We start from the raw sequence: 18,212 nt of genomic DNA on the forward strand, positions 1-18,212 counted from the left end.
GCATGTAACTGCAAAGCTGCAAGCTTGAGATAGTGCTGCTAACATATCACCAGTAATTAAAAATACTAAATCAATAACTCTGTTGTTATTCTGGGGGAATATTATTGCATATAGTATATATTGCAAGCTAGTAATATATTAGGCTACATTGTTCACAAAATAATGATCTCATTTTAACACAATGTTATCTTGTTTAATGAAAAAAAATAATGCAAAAATTAGTTTAAACACAATATTATGTTGTTTCAACACACATTTTTTCTCCGTGGCTCTAATAAGCTTCCAAACCTTCCTATCCGCCCCAAGATTTTGAGCTTGGATTTCCGGAAGGTTTTGTGCACGTACGTATTACAAATTGTTGCATATACTACATGTTCGAGCACAGAGCTCTGCCCGGAAAGGTGTGTAATAAATTAATTTCGACTGGTTGGTTAATTTTCTTTGGCTGACTATTGTTTTTGAAGGATTAGGCGAAGGAGAAGCTCCATGGACTCCAGTGCTATGTGTGTTCTTTACTCAGGGGCTGTCAGGGGGCACCACTGTATCAGCCACCATGCTAGCAGCACACAGAGTGGGGATCCCGGTGTTTGTGACTGGGGGGATAGGGGGAGTGCACCGTGGAGGAGAAACTAGTGAGTGCCCAGTCTGATTGCATGCATGCTTTTCATTTTTTAATTATATACAAAATGTATTTTTATATGTTACTGATGATATTTTATCTATTAAACTACCAAAGAGATAATCTATGGTGATTTCTGTCTTTTACCTTGACCATATACCATGGAATGTGGTCTCAGAGTGGTTAGTATTCCTGCCTTGCAGTGCTGAGGCCCTGAGTTCAATCCCTGACCCGGGGTGCTCTCTGTGTGGTGTTTGCATGTTCTCCTGTGTTCGTGTGGGTTTCCTCTGGGTGCTCCAGTTTCCTCCCACAGTCCTGCAACATACTGGGAGGTTATCTGGCTTCTAGGAACTTTGACCTGGTGTGAGCATGTGCTTGTCTGTGTGTGTGCCCTGTGATGTATTGGCGTCCTGTCCAGGGTGTACTCTGTCTTGTGCCTGTTGCTTGTCGGGATAGGCTCTGGCTCCCCTGCAGCCAATTTGGAAAAAGTGCTTAGAAATTGGATGGATTGATGACTTTTTGAATTACTATTTCCCTCTGTAGTATTCACTTTCTATGTACAGTATATCGAGAAGAAGTCTGGGATAAGAAAAATAATGCTCAAAAGGTTTGGGCGTGGAAAGACTCATTTTTTTACAACACAATGCATAGTTTGCTCATATCTTGCTTCCCTTGACTGGATAATCACTGAAATTGTACTTAAAGACAATGATGTTGTAGGCTCTCTGATAAAGCAACTTCCTCTGAGAACCCTGAAGAATACATCAACTGCAAAATGTACATTTACTATCAAGACATTTTTCATGCTTTATTGGTTGGTAAATATATATTTTTTAAATAAAAGGAATTGTTACTGGTGACAAGATTGAAGAGCATTACTTACTGGAAATAGACGGGACACTTGCAAATGTTTATCTTTATCAGAGCAATTAATCTGTAGATTTATTTAGCTGGAAAATTTAGGGGTATCCATTTTAACACAGTACATTAATATAGCAAAGCAATGATACCAGGCTAGAGGGTTTAAATGGCTGTGTAGTGTAGTAATACATGTACATTGGAATATAAGAAACTAAGTTATTTATACTCAGTAATTTTGTGATTTCCACACATTGTGTACTCATATCTGCTCTTGACTGTAAGACTGGTGCTATCCATAATACACAATACCTTTCTCCTTTGCAATTCTACTTTACCTAGCTGTTCCATTAGTAGTTCATGGAAGGGATGTTGTTCTAATGGCTGAACTGCCCTTTGATCACTCCAGCATTGGATATCAGTGCGGACCTCACTGAGCTTGGCCGCACGCCCATCGCCGTGGTTTCAGCTGGAGTAAAATCCATCCTGGACATCGGCCGGACTTTAGAATACTTGGTGTGTATTTTTTATGATGAAAACGATATGGAATGTGAACTATGCCAGATTTAATATAAAAGTAAACTACCCTGAAATCTACAAGAGGTTCAGAAATTCTGTTCAATTTTTTATTGTAAAAACCATTGAAAAGAAACGCAATATTGGTAAAATATTAGGACAATCTCTAATTTGTGATACTGATCACTTGGTTTCGTTTTTTCATTTCATTCCCTATGTTTATTTAAAAAGGATAATGGATCATAATTATGCATGAAATCACCATAAAGGTGACAGTTTAAATCACTGTGACTGAGATACATCAGTGTTTAATACAACATGCTTTGGCCTGAATTGTCTGAATGAGTGACAGCAGGGAAATGAGACAAAGATCACTGTAACACAAGTGTTGCATTTAATTACTTTCAGATCAAATTTCTAAAATTCCTTGCTTTTTTAATTTCATCATGTGTCTTCTATTAGGAAACACTGGGTGTCTGCGTTGCCACATTTGGAAAATCCAGGGATTTTCCAGCATTCTTTTCTCCACAAAGTGGATTCAGCTCCCCATACAATGTGGCAGATGCCAAAGAGGCCTCAGAGCTTATTGGTGAGAAGAAATAACCTTGATAGAGTCAAATCCTGCATTACTGGTACTTAGCACATGAGACTGTTTCACAGTTTATAAATCACTTGTAATTAACAATGTAGTTTAATTGAGATCATAGCCCACCTAAATAGCATATAATTTCATTCTTCACCACTGTGAAATTGTGGTAGACAATAAAGGATCTGAGTTTTGTAGAAAGGAATTAGCCAAGCCCTAATTCTGAAGGTCAAAATGTTTTAATTGAATGTTTTCAAATGTATCCTTATTTAATATATTCCTAAATTTATTTTATCCCTATACTGACATACAGTGTTTTACAATCGAGAGACTTTCTGTAAGTAAGAATTCCATTGTACCAGTACCGGTTACATATGGCAATAAAGTTCAAGTTCAAGTTCAAGTTCAGTGGTTCTATTTGTACCTTAACCTGTTTTCATTGTGGCAGTGATGTTAAAAATATTAAAATGTTGAAGAGGAATGTATTATCTGGGACCAATCATTGAGATAAAAGGCATTAATAATGTAGATTACTGTGAACTGAATGCTGATCATTGGATAAGAGAGGAGCTTACAATATTGTGTTTTAGTATTTAACATTGTGGTACTGCTGTTATAGCTGAAAGTGAAGAGGAGCTGAAGAGTCTGTTGGTGAAGGTAAAAGAAGAAAGTGCAAAAGTTGGCCTGCAGCTTAACATGAAAAAATGAAGATTATGTCAATGGGCCATATTAATCCTTTGCAAACAGATGAAGAAGTGGAGGTAGTGACAGATTTTTTCTTGGGCTCAAGGATCTCAGCAGATGGTGATTGTAGCCATACAATCAAGAGATGCTTGCTTCTTGGGAGGAAAGCAAAAGCAAATTTGGATAAGATTAAAGTGCAAAGATATTACATTGTCAACAAAGATCCATACAGTGAATACTATGGTCTTCCCTGTGGTAACATATGGATGTGAGAGTTGGACTATAAGTAAGGCTTTGCGTCAGAAAATCGATGCTTTTGAACTGTGGTGTTGGAGAAAATTGTTGTTGAGAGTTCCTTAGACTGCACAGAGATCAAATCAGTCAATACTCAAGGAAATAAACACAGATTGTTCATTGGAAGGATTGATAGTAAAACTAAAACTCAGATAGTTTGGCCATATAGTGCAAAGACAGGATTCACTGGAGAAGACTCTGAAGTTGGGAAAGATTGAAGGGAAAAGAAGGGGGTGGCAGAGGTTAAGATATATAGATAGTATTACTGAAGTAATGAATATGAATTTTTCAAGAGCTCAGAGAAGCGGTTGTTGACAGACAGGTCTGGCACACTGAAGTCCATGAGGTCACAAAGAGTCAGACTGAACACACACACCGCCATTATAAGCAGATGTTTTAGATATTAAAAAAAGACAGTTTAATGTAACGCCACAGTAAGCCACTACAGTATTCACCTGGGGCTGGCGTTCTAGCTGCAGCTCTCTCTGTCATGCAGCACACGCGCTCTCCCTGGGCCTGCAGAGTGGAGTGCTGGTGGCAGTTCCCATCCCAGAGGAGCAGGCAGCCAAGGGCCAGCAGATTGAAGCCGGCATCCAGACCGCCCTGGAAGAAGCCAGGTAAAAACGAGTGTTTTGAAACAGGACAGATTTTGTTTACACTGCTAAGAGACTTGCTCCGTGATGGAAATGGAAGGAGCAGCCCTGGTGTCTAAGCTCAGACTGCAGATACAGAGGGCTCCTCCATATAAGGCTGGTATCAATAAAGACTGACGTACAGCAGTTGTGACATTACGCACAGCTGTTCTGCCTTGTGTTGGAAGATTATGAAAAGTGAGAAATTCACGTAAGAAAACCTGACACATCTCAGAGCGTCATGAAATTGTGGGGCTTGGTGCTGCTATTGAAAAGGATCAGAGTTTATAAATGCATTTAAACCTTTTGAAGCAGAACTGTACAGAAATAAATATTCCAATAGCTGCTGACCTTGTGTGAGGCAGACAGTAATCTTTTCATTAACATTTTATTGCACTGGTGCTACACTAAACCAGCAACTTAAAGTTAATTAGGAAGTTAAAACAAGGGTAGGTAGGTTTTTTTGATAAGTTTCCATTGGTGGTTAGTTTTGCCCAAAATACATTATGAGAACAAATAAAAGAAATTGGTTTTGTGGGTGAAATGACTGAAGAAAGGAGATTGAAAGTACCATCTAAGATGGCATTAGCAAGTCATGCCACCCCATGACATTTTTTTAAACAGCTGGTCTCCAGCAGAATGTTATGCTACTGTGTCTGTTCAGGAAATCCGTAAGGGACAGAAAGGGATTTTGTATTTGGCCCATTGGATGAATAATTTATATACCATAGCCCACTTTATCCTTATATGGAGAGAAATATTGAGTTCAGGCACTAAAGAACATTAGGGCAGATCTGAAATAGATGGCATTTTCTGAGATGTGTAAAACAAGAGGTATACGTTGCTTCATAGTTGCATGCATTCTCAAGGTAGAATATTTATTTGATCAGGTAGAATCAGATAGATCAGGTAGAAGCAATCATTATGTAATACAGTGCAGTGGATTTATTGTAGAAGCCTGTCAATCATGAAGGTTCAAGTTGAGTTGTTGTCATGAAATGGCTGCATGTTGCAACATTCCAAGTGGACTCAAGTGTTTTAGGTTCTAAGTGTTTTTATTACAGAACTAATATCAAGCAAATAGTGAAAGATTTTGCAGCGCGTGTGCTCAACCTAGCACTGCCTGAGACCACCAGCCCAAAAGTTCATCTCACCATCACCTGATTATTGTACAATACATGAAATAGATGCATGTGCATATGTAGAAATCCTTACAAATGTGGTCTAGAATACAATATCTACCAAAGGTTCACAATGAAATTGTCTTTTCCAATAACTGTACCTACCTGACTTGATTTCTTCTTCCTGTAGAGCCAAAGGTATAACAGGAAAAGATGTCACACCCTACATACTACACAGACTCAGTGTACTGACTCAAGGGAAGTCCCTGGAAGCAAGTATCCTCCAAGAATATTTGATTTCAGCTTGGAAAAAAGAGTTTTGACATTTACTTTGTCATTCGTCATCCTTATTACATCCTAGCCCTTTTCTTAAAATGTACTTAAAGTTCATGCTGTCTAAATGAACTGGGTTCAAGGGTTGTTTGGTAGGAATGTTGAGGAACTCAGCTGAAAGAGTTTGTGATCAGAAAAAAACGGGAAGATAGAGTACTGTATTAACTGAAGTCTTCAAAATCCTGAAACACTGTCTGAATCTCAACACAAGAACAACTGGCAAAAATCTTCCTAAAAAGGTTCATTAGTACATGGGGCTGTCTGAGATTCAGGCTGTTGCCTTAAAACAACAGTACAACAGGACCCATAGCAAAATACTTCTCAGGGGTACAGCCTAGTTCTAGCTAATAGGGGGAAGGAGAGAGGGGCCCATACCTTAAACTACAAGTGGCAGAAACAGACCGATTCACAGGGAACTGCTAGAGTGCTGATTTTCCCCTCATTAGGGCTGCATTTGGTGTGCAAATCTCCTAGCCATGTTACAATAAGTCAAGATTTTGCACAACATTAAAGAAAGAAAATCTAAAGGCTGTTTTCTACCATAATTCATCTTGTTACTGAGTTTCCTTGACCTGCTTTACCCAAGATGTTTCCCTCATTCATAACAATGCTAAAGTGGGCAGCCAGATAGCCTGTGCTTTAGCTAAGATGCAAACAGGAAAAAAGACACCTATTTCATTCCTCCAAAAGAAGAATCGGCGAACCTCTGATCCAAAAACAGTGAGTAGCTTTACCATTTGTCAAAAACATACATAATTTAATATGAAGGATAATATTATCAGAGTCAACAGATCAAGGGCCAGAGTAAAAGAGTTGTGCCTGTCTCAGAAAATCAATAAAGTGAATATTGTCTTTTTTCTGAGTACATAATATTTTGTAATTGAAATTAATGGATGTTTGGCAAACCATGGTTTCATAGAATTTAGCAGCATTTTTACCTCAAGTTAAATACTCTTGAACTGGAACTAAAGTATAACACAAGCCGCACCACACATTGTGTTATGTAAAGAAGAAGAGATCTTGAAGTTATAGGGGTTTGAGATGCATTTCTTAGTTTTTATTTTTGAGATGCATAGCCACATATTTTGCATATTAAACTGTATGATGTCTGACAGTGCGTATATATAAAGAGTTGTCATCTCATGCATTTTTGAGAGTAAATTCAACATTCAAATACAAGATAAAATAACTTGTAGACACAAATGTAGAAGCTTCACATGAAAAGAGTACTTCTCACCTGCTTCATTTCCCCTGTTCTACAATGAGTTAATACAGTATATTAGTACACTTAGCAACTTGTGAAGAGAACACAGATGTCATTCAAGGGGTATTTATAACTAACAAAATAAATACATTTTTCCTTTAGTACTGGTGTGTCCACTCCTGGCTCTGGACGACTGTTGTGTCTGTGGGTTTTTTGGTCCAACTTGACTCTTCCCCAACTAAACCATCCGGTCGGCTTCACCCATGTCTTGAGGTGCTGCTGCTTTAATCTGACCTTGAAAAACTGCAGACACACAGGCGCTCTAGGACCAGGATTAAACACCCCTAGTTTGTTAACAATAATCTTGAAAATAAGACATTTTAGTGACCTCTAGTTCTGAGGTCAGGTATGTCTTTTGCTGTATTTAAGGTGGTCATTGGTGGGATCAATGTGGACTTCATTGCAAAAGGTAAACAGGAGAAGTTACTGGTAAGGAACTGTCCAGCCCTAATTTAATTTTTAACTTTTCACTCTTGATGATATAGAATGAGGCTTTGAATGAGTGGAGGTCATTTGACCTGTTTTGCTGGTTTGGAGGATTGTAACTGATTCCAACAGGCTTGTAAACTGACTTTTTTGAAGGTCTTATCGCTGCATGATCTACAACACGCAGTAGCTAGGTACTTGGTTCCTTAACATTTTATGTAAAGAAATAGCACAATTCTTTATTTATTTACTTAGTTTCTATCTGTCATCTTATACTATTTTCTGCATGACTTCCTGCTGTGATTTTACCCTGTGTGTAAATTTCATTATTTCAAATATCTCAGTTGAATCTTATCAAGAGTTGCTTGCTTACCAAGCTAAATACTTTTTGTTAAGAAGGAAATACCTTTACATCAAATTGTTATTTTGTTTTCTCTTGATTAGGATGTTTCCAAATATTGTCTGGATTAAATGATAAAAAAATAGTTCATTTTCATGGGTCTCTTCTTGTAGAGTAGTATTAACCATGTTTAGTCTTTGGTGGTTATTAATATTGCGTTATGAATGTTTTCTTTTCTCTTAAAAATTGTTACAGAAATTTAACAGGCGATAATCTGGGGTTAAGAAAAGTAAAGCAGATAACGCAAGCAATAAACTGTAAAAGACGTGTGCAGTAGGATCGTTTTCCAGCAGATGGAGCACTAGCGCAGGAATTACATAAAATAACCTCTAAAAAGAATCTGAAAAATTTAGTTTGGTATAATTTATTTAATATTTTAAGACTTTAATTAGTAGTCACAATGTAATTAAATTTAGGTAATGTCATTATAATATTAATTGTAATTATTTTTAACAATGTGTTCCTCAAAATCAGCTTTTGCTGTTGTTTAAATTTGGGCAGGTGGAGGGCTGGTATTTGGAAGTCTCAGCTTCTACCTGGACTGGTGTGGGGTCATAGCAGTGTGGCATTGGAGAGGAGGGCATTAGCAATGTGTGGTTTACGTACACTGTCCATTCAGTTTAATTTAACTACAATACTTATCTTCAAGGAAAATACTGAAGGAAGTTTATTGCAGCATGCAGGTAGCTGGAAGCTGAACATTTACATCTTTTTTGGATGTGGAACAACATTCCAATCTTATTCCGCTCTTAGACAACACTTGTCTTTTAATCCTTCTTCCACAGAGCATAATAATAGTTTGATTCATTAAATGAAGGTCTGCTTTAAGAAAACCACATCGTCCCTGTTCTTACGAAACCCAGAGTCAGTTGCCTGAATGACTACCGCCCTGTTGCACTCACATCAGTTATCATGAAGTTCTTTGAGCGGTTGGTCAAAGCATACATCACCTCCTTGCTGCCTGACACCCTAGACCCACAGCAATTTGCGTATCGTCAGAACAGGTCAACAGAAGATGCTATTGCCACTGCCCTCCAAACTGCCCTCTCACACCTGGATAAGAAAGGAACATATGTGAGAATGCTGTTTGTTGATTAGAGCTCAGCATTCAATACCATAGTGCCCTCAAAGCTTGTCATCACGCTCCAGGACCTGGGACTGCACACCTCCTTTGGTAATTGAATCCTGGACTTTTTGACGGATCGTCCGCAGGTGATAAGGGTGGGCACCAACTTATGCTCTACTCTGACTAAACATTGGAGACACCCAAGGCTGTGTGCTTAGCACTCTCCACTACTCCTTATTTACCCATGACTGTGTCGCCAGGCATAATTCCATCTGTCACAGTTGTCATCCCTCCTCTAGAGGGCGCTCCTACCTTTTTCGTTGTGTACCTAGTTTTATTTGTCCCAGCTGTGTCTTATCCCCTTTTCCCTATTTAAGCCCATTGTCTCCGTAGTTCTGGGCTCAGCTTTGGAAGATGGACACCCGGAAGCCTGCCTACCACTGGGTACAGAACTGGCCGAGGGCACAGGCTTCATCATGGTGTCCTGACCTATTAAGTCCGGGGCTCGGAGTGCCTTGTTCAGTCAAGGTTTTAACTATCCGTAGGACTGCACCCTGATTTCCCCTATCGAACTTCTTTTTGAACTCGTTCGCCTGTGCTCCCATCATGCACCAGATCACTGCTGTCATCACACCCCTGTGTGCACCCGATCCTGCTGTGTCTTCCCTGATGTCCTGCTCTAGTCTCTTCCGGATTATACCATCTCGCATAGGGTCTTTAACTACAGATTTTACAGGAGTCAGAACAGATGACCGTGACACCATCATTAAGTTTGCGGACGATACAATAGTCATCGGCCTGATCACAGATGGAGAAGAGTCTGCATACAGGGAGGAGGTTGAAACCCTGGCAGCATGGTGCCAGGAGAACAACCTCTCTCTGAACATCAGTTAGACTAGGAGATGATCGTGGATTATAGGACACACCAGGGAGGAGATCACATACCTGTTTATATCAGTGGGACTGCAATGGAGAGGGTCAGCAGTTTTAATTTCCTGGGAGTTAACATCACAGAGGACTTAACCTCGTGGTCAAAACAACACAGCAGCGCCTATTCTTTCTCTCCAAGCTAAATAAGTTCCGCATGCCGTCACATATCTAAGCCAGCTTCTACAGGTGCACTATTGATAGTATCCTGACTGGTGGAATCACTGCCTGGTATGGGAACTGCCCCGCCCGGGATCGCAAAGTACTGCAGAGGGTGGTGAAGTCAGCGCAGCTCATTACCGGCTGTGAGCTACCAAACATCCAGGATATTTACTCAGCTAGATATCTGAAGAAGGCCAGGTCCATTCTGAAGGCACCAGTCATCCCAGTCTTAAACTGTTTTCTCTCCTAATGTCTGGTAAATGGTATTGAAGCATTCAGTCAAAGTCCAACAGATTACGAAACAGCTTTTACCTCCAGGCAATAAGACTGCTGGATAGCCAAGATGCAGTTCCATTAGCAAATCCCGATAAAGGCTACATGGACATACAGTTTTCTTTATATTCAGCATACTGCAGTACTTGGACATGGCATACACCCTGGACACATAGCAGCTCTATTAATATCGAGTTTTGTCTAAGTTTATCTTATTCAATTTCTATTGCACTATTATTATGTAACCATTGTGATTTTTATCCCCTCCTGGTGAGCTCCTAGAAAAGACATTTCATTGACAGCAATTACTGCTGCACGCTGTATTGTTGTGCATTTGATGAATAAACTTTGATTGTTTGATCGATTGATTTCATGCAGTTTTTCAGGGATATCTAAGTTTGATGAATTTGGTAAAGGCAATGAATCAGAGGGAAGACCGTGGTTGTCAGGAACAGTACTGTACAAAACTAAGAGAACACTAAGAGAACACATCATGTCATATTTCTGTACAAATCTAATTTAAATTTCACTTTAAGCTCCGTGAAACCATTTTGAACAGTCAGTAAAATCTCAGTAGCTGGGAATCTAGCTATGTTTGAGCAGCAAAAATAGAACATTCAACTGTAATAGAAGTAGTAGAAAAAGAGAAGCATGAATTTAAAAATGGCTTTCATGTTTGAAAGTTGACATTTTTAGTCCTGTGCAAATTAATTTTTAATTGACTAAGTTCTGTCAGCAAATGATTAAGAAATACCATCACACATCTCAAACAAAGCTATTTACAGAATATGTAAATGAGGAGGATTATTAGGACAGAAATGAAGTGAACACATTTGTTGAAGGCTCATCAAAACGCTTTTTTTATCATTTGTTTATATCTACTGCAGTTTGGACAGACCAATACAGGAAGCGTTTGTCAGTCATTTGGAGGAGTGGGCAGAAATATTGCTGGTAGGTAGAGCACCAAGATGCACTGGCATGTACTATAAATAAACACTGTATTATTCAGTGTACTTATATTTAACCTGTTCTTAGCAAGTGTAATTTTTGTCCTCTGCAGCTTCCTTTTAAAAACAAAAGCATATAACATTCAAAAACAAAACATGCACACATTTTCTAGCTATTTAAAGCTTAAGACACCTTAAAAAATGTGTTGCTTCATACTTGCTATAAATCAGATACTCTATACAGTAGTCACTTCATATATATATATATATTAAATACACACTTTCTTTCTGGGAACAGAGAACATAAAAAGCTAATTAGCAGCTGGGAGAATTAATTATTAGTTGACATTAAAAAATGTCCATTTTAAATTGCAGTCACATGATGCAGACAATGATGCATTCAGTCAGTACACCAGTTGTTTTTATCTGGCTGGGATGAAAATTAAAGAAAAGCCGAATGCCATTATCCAAGCTGTATAATCAACTGAATTTCCTTGAGGTTCTTTCAATGGTTACAGTTTTGGCAGAAATAAACATTAAAAATGGCCAGCTTTTTATACTGGGTTATGTAGTCAAACAGATACATCAAATCAAAACTTTTGGGAAAAAAATAATAATTTACACTTTCTTATTTTTCATCACTCTTCTAAGAGCTATTTATATTTTGAATTAATGGGGTAGGTAATAGTAACTGCCTCTCTTATAATAATTACTGGTATTTATATATTGCTTTTCATCCCTAAGTTTCCTAAAGCTTTTTCCCTACAGGAAAGGAATCAGCTGAAGTGCAACACGTGTCTGGGTGAAACAGCCAACATTAGTAGACCCAGATCAGGAGGGGAGAAGTTACTTCCCAGGTGGAGTTATGTCAGTACTCCTACTCCTACTGCTACAATAAGTGTCATGTAATCTTTAAAGACCAAGCAGACAGAGCTTAACATTTCCAAAGAAAGCTCATCCAAAGAGCGGCCTCGTGGTGTACAACACAGAACCTCCTAGCACCCTACTTGGGCATGGCTTTTGAAATACAAGTCCAGAGGGATGATTGCCACCTCACTGGTGCACCAGCAACAGAGAGGCAACCTGCTCTTTCCTTGGACGTCTCTTATCACAGTACTGACTGCACCCTGCAAGATTTCACACAGTTAGGCTAGTTGGTGGCAATGCTGCCTTTAATAAAAAGAACGAAGCAGGGGGCCTCCAGGGGTTTGCATTGGTGAGCTCCTGTAGGTTGATTATTAATTGTAGTTCTTGGGCTGAAGGCTGATTTCTGTTTTTTCAGACTGTTTGACTCGTCTCGGGGAAGATGTTCTCTTCATCTCTGCTATTGGGTGTGATATGCACGCAGAGACCGTTCTGCGTTACTGTCGTCACATGGTAGGCATGATGTAAAATGCATACAAGCTGGGACTGGACATCCCCTTTAAGCTTTCAACACTGACATCATACCTGCAGTACCTTCTTCATTTTCTCACCACTCATCCCATCAGTGTTCTGTGCCACAGCTAAGATAACAGCTTCAAGCATTATCTTATGCTTTCCATGTGTCAGTCATAGGTTTGTTTTCTGCATTTCTGAGTCCCCATGCTCTGCCTGACAAACCTAGTCTCAAAGTCTTCTCTTTGGCTGCATTCTGGGATGAAAAAGTCTTAGTCATTCCAGTCTATTGTCATAGTTTATGATCTTCAGTGAGGAATTCCAGTATTGGCCCATCTTAATTTTGGAAAAAAAGATGTGAAACATTATTTTCAATTTAATCACAGACACAGTAATCTCTCTCAGCATGCCATGTAATTTTAGATTTCAGCAGTACTCATTAAAATTCTACTTCTAAAAAGCATTTCACATAATATTGAGGGACAAAATACAGATATTCTTACTTTCCCAGGTTTTTAGCAATGCTGTTTTCTTTTTTAGAACACAAGTGCAGTTGCTAGGATACAAGGGCAAAGGACTGCAACTTACTGTGCAGTAATCTCAGAGAAAGGAGAGCTCAGCCTTGGACTGGGTGATATGGATATTCACCAGCAAATCACTGAGCAGTATGTAAGTGTGACAACAGTTACAGTGGAAAATACTTTATTATTCAGCTATGCTCTGAAGTTCCATAAGAATTTGGATTCTGTATACGAATCAAAAAGAACATACCACTCTAAATGTGTATGCTTTTTAAAAATAAGGTTTTGAACGTTGATTAAATGTTTCGTTTTGATTAATTCATCAAAATTGATTCAGGACAAACCATGATCCTTTGACTGGTCTGACTGATGAGAACTAACTCATCTAATTCGTTAGTTGATTGGGCGAAGGTGATTGAATGTAGCACTGTGTAGTCATCGTGCCTGGCAACACATCACTACATGTGCTGTTCTGTAGAAGACTAGACATTCCTACCCAGACCACCATACTTGGACTCCCTATTGACTGGCTTTTTGTTCTGTGTTTCTGAGCCACATTCACTGGCATCCATCTGGGTGGCTGGTGTACACAAAGGCTTGATTCATTGTCAAAGAGAACACAGCTCCATGGAGAGTGGCGCTGACAAAGCAAAGCCTCTAACATGCTGTACTGCTGGCACAAATGTGTTGTTCTCTCAATCAATGACGCAAATTGACTTCTATATTTTCACCAGATGCGATTTTCACCATGTTAGACCACCTCATCATCTTTCTCTCTCTTGAGAACATTTAGTGCTTACACAACAGTCATGTCATGACCAATTGATGAATCAAAATATACACCAAAAAACATTTATGCTATATACATTTATTTCTAAAAACATACTACATAAACTAGCATAAATACTACTCACATAAATAGAGGGATTCGTTTCTTTTTGATAATAAGTATATGGTATACTCAATATAATAAAACAATACAAAACTGATTACTGTTGTTGACAATCCTCACTGGAGTTTTTTTTAGGTATCCAAGTTTGAAGAGCAGTTGATCTCAGCCTCTCTGGTGTGTTTAGATGGCAATGTTCCATCTTCCACCATTGAATATGTTTGTTCAATTGCAAGGAAGCACGCAGTCCCAGGTACGAAGTGTGGTGCTGTATTTGTCTTTATTGATTGCTCAAAGAACAGTAAACATAACTTTTTGTAGTGAGAGGCATTGTAGACGCAGCACATGCTATTGGTTCCAATACTCACTTCCTGCATTTTGATACCTCTCAGTGTATTTTAAAATAAATATATCATAGGAAGTAATGTACAAAAAACAATGTTTTTTTACCCTGTTTGATATTAGTATAGTTCCAATGCTGTTCCAATGCAAAGATGGTAAAAGCCACTAATTGAGGCTGCCCTTTTGTTGTAGTTTGTTGCATATGTGTGCTGTACTTTGTGTTTCAGTGAGGATGAGTAATCTGGAGACGAATGCACTAGTAATTACACATCTTTTTACAGTGTGGTATGAACCGACTGACACAAACAAAGCCTGCAAACCATTCCTGTCTGACAGCTGGAAATCCCTGACTTACACATCTCCAAATCTTTCTGAACTGCAGGCAATGAATCAGGCCCTTGGACTCAGTACCCCAGCAGGTAAGTGGGACATGGTTAGCAGACATATAGCAGTCCTGTCTTCGGTAGCTTACTTTACATGTGTGTCTGAAAATTAAAAATAAATACAAGAAGACTTACAGCATATCATTTTACTTTATGCAGTTTAAAAGAATTGCCTCTGTTAATAATTTTGTATAATGCAGTATCATATCCCCAAGGATCACAGATACGTTTCATTAATCAAATATTTCTAGAAGCTCCTTGTTTGTTCTACAGTGATAAGCAGTGTCACTTTAGAAGAAGCACTATTGTTGATTCACTTGTATATAACACAGCACCACTTGTATAAAACACAACACAACATCTTCTATATGAATCAAATTAATAACTGCACCAAAGTATTTCCTTTTTCTACTTTACATCCCTCATAGCAAAAAAAATCAGAAATGAGCTTTGAAAACACATACAATTGTTTTTTTTGTTTTTTAAGGAAGAGCAGCAGAGAAAAAAAACAAAAATTAACTAGACGTGAATTAAAATATTAAGAAAACATATCAAATTTCAGCAAATTTCATCTTACAGGCTAAGAAAAGAGGAAGGGTGGACTAATAGGAAATAGGTTGTGAAGATAAGAAATTGTTTGATCACACTCACAATTTGTGCACTAGTAAATTTAACCTACCAGTCCTTATTTCCTTAAGAATATTCAAGTGCGACTAAGAGTATCTCCCAGTTTCCACACAGCTCTGTGTGGAAAATACATTTATATGGCTGCAGTTTATATCATAAGCCACAGTCAACCAGAAAATGAATGGTAAATAGAGTTGATGCTGCGAAGGAACAGTCAGGGGCACACCAGTTACTCCGGGCACTAGTGCATTGGTCACATGAATACAAAGGACCCTCTAAAAAAATATTTCAGATGATACCAGGTGCACCCAGAGTGCACATATACCCAAGAGGATCGGGAGCAATGTTCGTCTGGAACTGCCAGTTTGATATTGTGTACATGTCTGAAATTGCCTGATTTGGTGTGGTACCTTTTTAGATGATGAGTCTTAGTCTTAGACTGTATCCCTGTGAAGACCAACACATCACACTTTTATGAGGCACTGCTCAACGCAGAATGTTTTTCCAAGGACGGGCAGAGATTGAAATACAGACAGTACAAATCAAACTGCAATTAAAATATATCAAACTTGAGTAAACCACGAAAATCTGCTCAATATGAAACAAATGGTGCACTACACTCTTTAAATCAATGGGTACACTGGGAGAGAATTGAAAGTAAGAAGAAGACTGCTTATGCTGTATAATTGTCACGATCGTAAACCCCTCCTCTTAAGGACGCTCCAGCCCTTCCTTGTTTTACCTGATCTCCTGCACCTGCCTCCGGTTCCTGTCCCCCTCCTATAAGAGCCAGACATTCCTGCCAGTCTGGGCTCATCTTTGGAAGATGGACGCCCGGAAGCCCGCCTACCTGCGAGTCCAAGAGCGACTCGACGGCACAGGTTTCACAACGGCGTCCTGACCATCTGGGTCCGGGGCTGCGAGCATCTGGTCCCGTAACCCCCTTTTATTCCCCCGACCTTTCGTCGGATCCCGCTCCGGCTTTTAACTCCGTTTGTCTTTGTCAGGATGGATCACCCAATTTTGGACTTTGGCTTCACTCTCGATATTCTTACAGACTCCTTCAGACTTGTTTGCCTCGGACACACCTCCCTAAACACCAGCGCACCTTGGAAACGCCCCCTGTTTTCCTTCCAGTCCCTATCCTAGCCTTTTTCCCCGTGTTTTCTCACTCCACTCTGGATTGTGCTGTCTGCATAGGATCCTGAAAAAAACGCTTCGTGACAATAACCTGAACTCTCTTGCTTCTCTTTTCAAATGTTAACCTTTAAAGTTATGTTCGCTTAATGACAATATGTCAATATTGTGTAGAAGCAGTTTATATTTTTGTAAGAAGACTTTTAAGCAATTTATTCTTCCTATCAACTAAGGATTTTGCATAGAGGCTTTTAAACATACACTGTGCAAAGAGGGGTTAACTACCTTGGGGAATTTCTCAGTATTAATAATAGGAAAAGTCTCATGAGGTGGGACTTTTGTTTTTTCCCCTCTTAGAACTACCAACACTGATGGAAGATGTCTTTCAGAGTGCTGTGGCTCTTTCTCGCCCCCTGCTGGAGCACTTGGTCTGTGTTATAGTGACCCTTGGCCCTCGGGGGGTTGTGATGTGTAGTAAAAGTGAGGATGGAACAGTGTGCCTTCAGCCCAGAAATAAACAGCAGGTACATATTTTTTTTCTCTTTATTGAGATTAAGTTTCATAGTACAATATGTGCAATTTTATCTTCAATGGAACAATGAGTTGTACATGCTTTCTTGTTCTTTCACTTCAGTGTTTTTTTCACACAAGTGTCTAAAAAAGCCAATGAAGATTGACACTATTTGGATCTGCTGTGTTTGTTTCAAACATAGTGTCAGTGAAATGTTCATTTGAGTGAAATGAGTCAGACTCATTTTAGTGTGGACTTGTGTGGACAATCAAATAAACACCAGAATATGAGCCAGAGGACATATAAAAAGGTTGGATACAAGTAAACTACAACTATTAAGTGGAAACATGATTAAAACGGAAAACAGAGGCACTTCTTGAGGGTTGCAGAACAAAAAGCCAGTCAACAGGATTGTAAGATTATGGAATTGAGCTATCCAGCTACTTTGAAGCTGATAGATTTCTTTAAGAAATGTCTAAATGAGATCCTCTAATCAACTGCCTTCGAGTAATTAAATTAGGTAAATGGGCTGAAAGGCCTCATTCATTTCTAATATTTTTTGTGTTTTTATGGCTCAATTATTCAGTCTAACACTATCAAATACCTGTGGTGATTGGAAATCTGCACTTAGTGCTGACTAAAAAAAGTGTATGTCAGCTCTGCTTCCTCCTCTGATGGTCACAATGAACAATAATAATTTTATAATTAAAACCAATGAGGACTGTGTTTCTCTGTTTCTATTCAAGAATGGTAGACTGTGCGCCATCCACTACCCAGCAATTCCCATCTCAGCAGAAAACATTGTTAATGTTTCTGGAGCTGGAGACAGGTAAGCTGACTCCTTTACTGGGCAGAATGACTTTAATTCATCCAGTACCACTGATTTGTGATGGGCTTTTAGATACAAGCAAAACATTCAAGATAACTAAGCACTCCTTGACAGAGAGGACTTAATGTAAGAAAGCAAAGAGGTCTTATATTAGAAATAAAATGATCAAAACTAACACACCTCAAACATTCCACAGTGAGCTTGTCTGATACAGCCTACAATTAGTTTTATTATCATCAGGGAGTCCAGTGGTCTTGAAGTAATTCCCAACCTTGAGAAAGGCTTCTTCTGCTGCAATACCAAAACAGTAGCAGACTAACATATTTGTATATTGAAATACAACCTGGTACATTCACAAATATGTACCATGAAAAATGATACATCAAATAGCATTTCAGTACCTCATATTTATACAGGTCTAAATGGTTAAGGTCAGGTACTGTAGTTAAACAAGGTATTTCACTCAGATGTCAGCAGCAAACAAGCAA

At 38.8% G+C, this 18,212-nt stretch overlaps 1 protein-coding gene across 2 annotated transcripts in view; it reads left to right on the forward strand.

Moving 5' to 3' along the window:
- LOC102689399 (uncharacterized) overlaps positions 1 to 18,212 on the forward strand; it is a 35,948-nt gene that overhangs the window by 5,459 nt on the left and 12,277 nt on the right. For both annotated transcript variants that reach the window (XM_006633563.3, XM_069192333.1), the window contains exons 5-18: positions 521 to 632; positions 1,887 to 1,993; positions 2,456 to 2,582; positions 4,054 to 4,174; positions 5,501 to 5,586; positions 6,230 to 6,363; positions 7,277 to 7,336; positions 11,049 to 11,112; positions 12,391 to 12,485; positions 13,026 to 13,154; positions 14,034 to 14,148; positions 14,519 to 14,656; positions 16,742 to 16,908; positions 17,642 to 17,724. In XM_006633563.3, coding sequence (XP_006633626.3) covers positions 521 to 632; positions 1,887 to 1,993; positions 2,456 to 2,582; positions 4,054 to 4,174; positions 5,501 to 5,586; positions 6,230 to 6,363; positions 7,277 to 7,336; positions 11,049 to 11,112; positions 12,391 to 12,485; positions 13,026 to 13,154; positions 14,034 to 14,148; positions 14,519 to 14,656; positions 16,742 to 16,908; positions 17,642 to 17,724 — 1,538 coding nt within the window. The remainder of the gene's footprint in view (positions 1 to 520; positions 633 to 1,886; positions 1,994 to 2,455; positions 2,583 to 4,053; positions 4,175 to 5,500; positions 5,587 to 6,229; positions 6,364 to 7,276; positions 7,337 to 11,048; positions 11,113 to 12,390; positions 12,486 to 13,025; positions 13,155 to 14,033; positions 14,149 to 14,518; positions 14,657 to 16,741; positions 16,909 to 17,641; positions 17,725 to 18,212) is intronic.

Source organism: Lepisosteus oculatus, chromosome 7 (assembly GCF_040954835.1).
Source record: "Lepisosteus oculatus isolate fLepOcu1 chromosome 7, fLepOcu1.hap2, whole genome shotgun sequence".
NCBI lineage: Eukaryota > Metazoa > Chordata > Actinopteri > Semionotiformes > Lepisosteidae > Lepisosteus > Lepisosteus oculatus.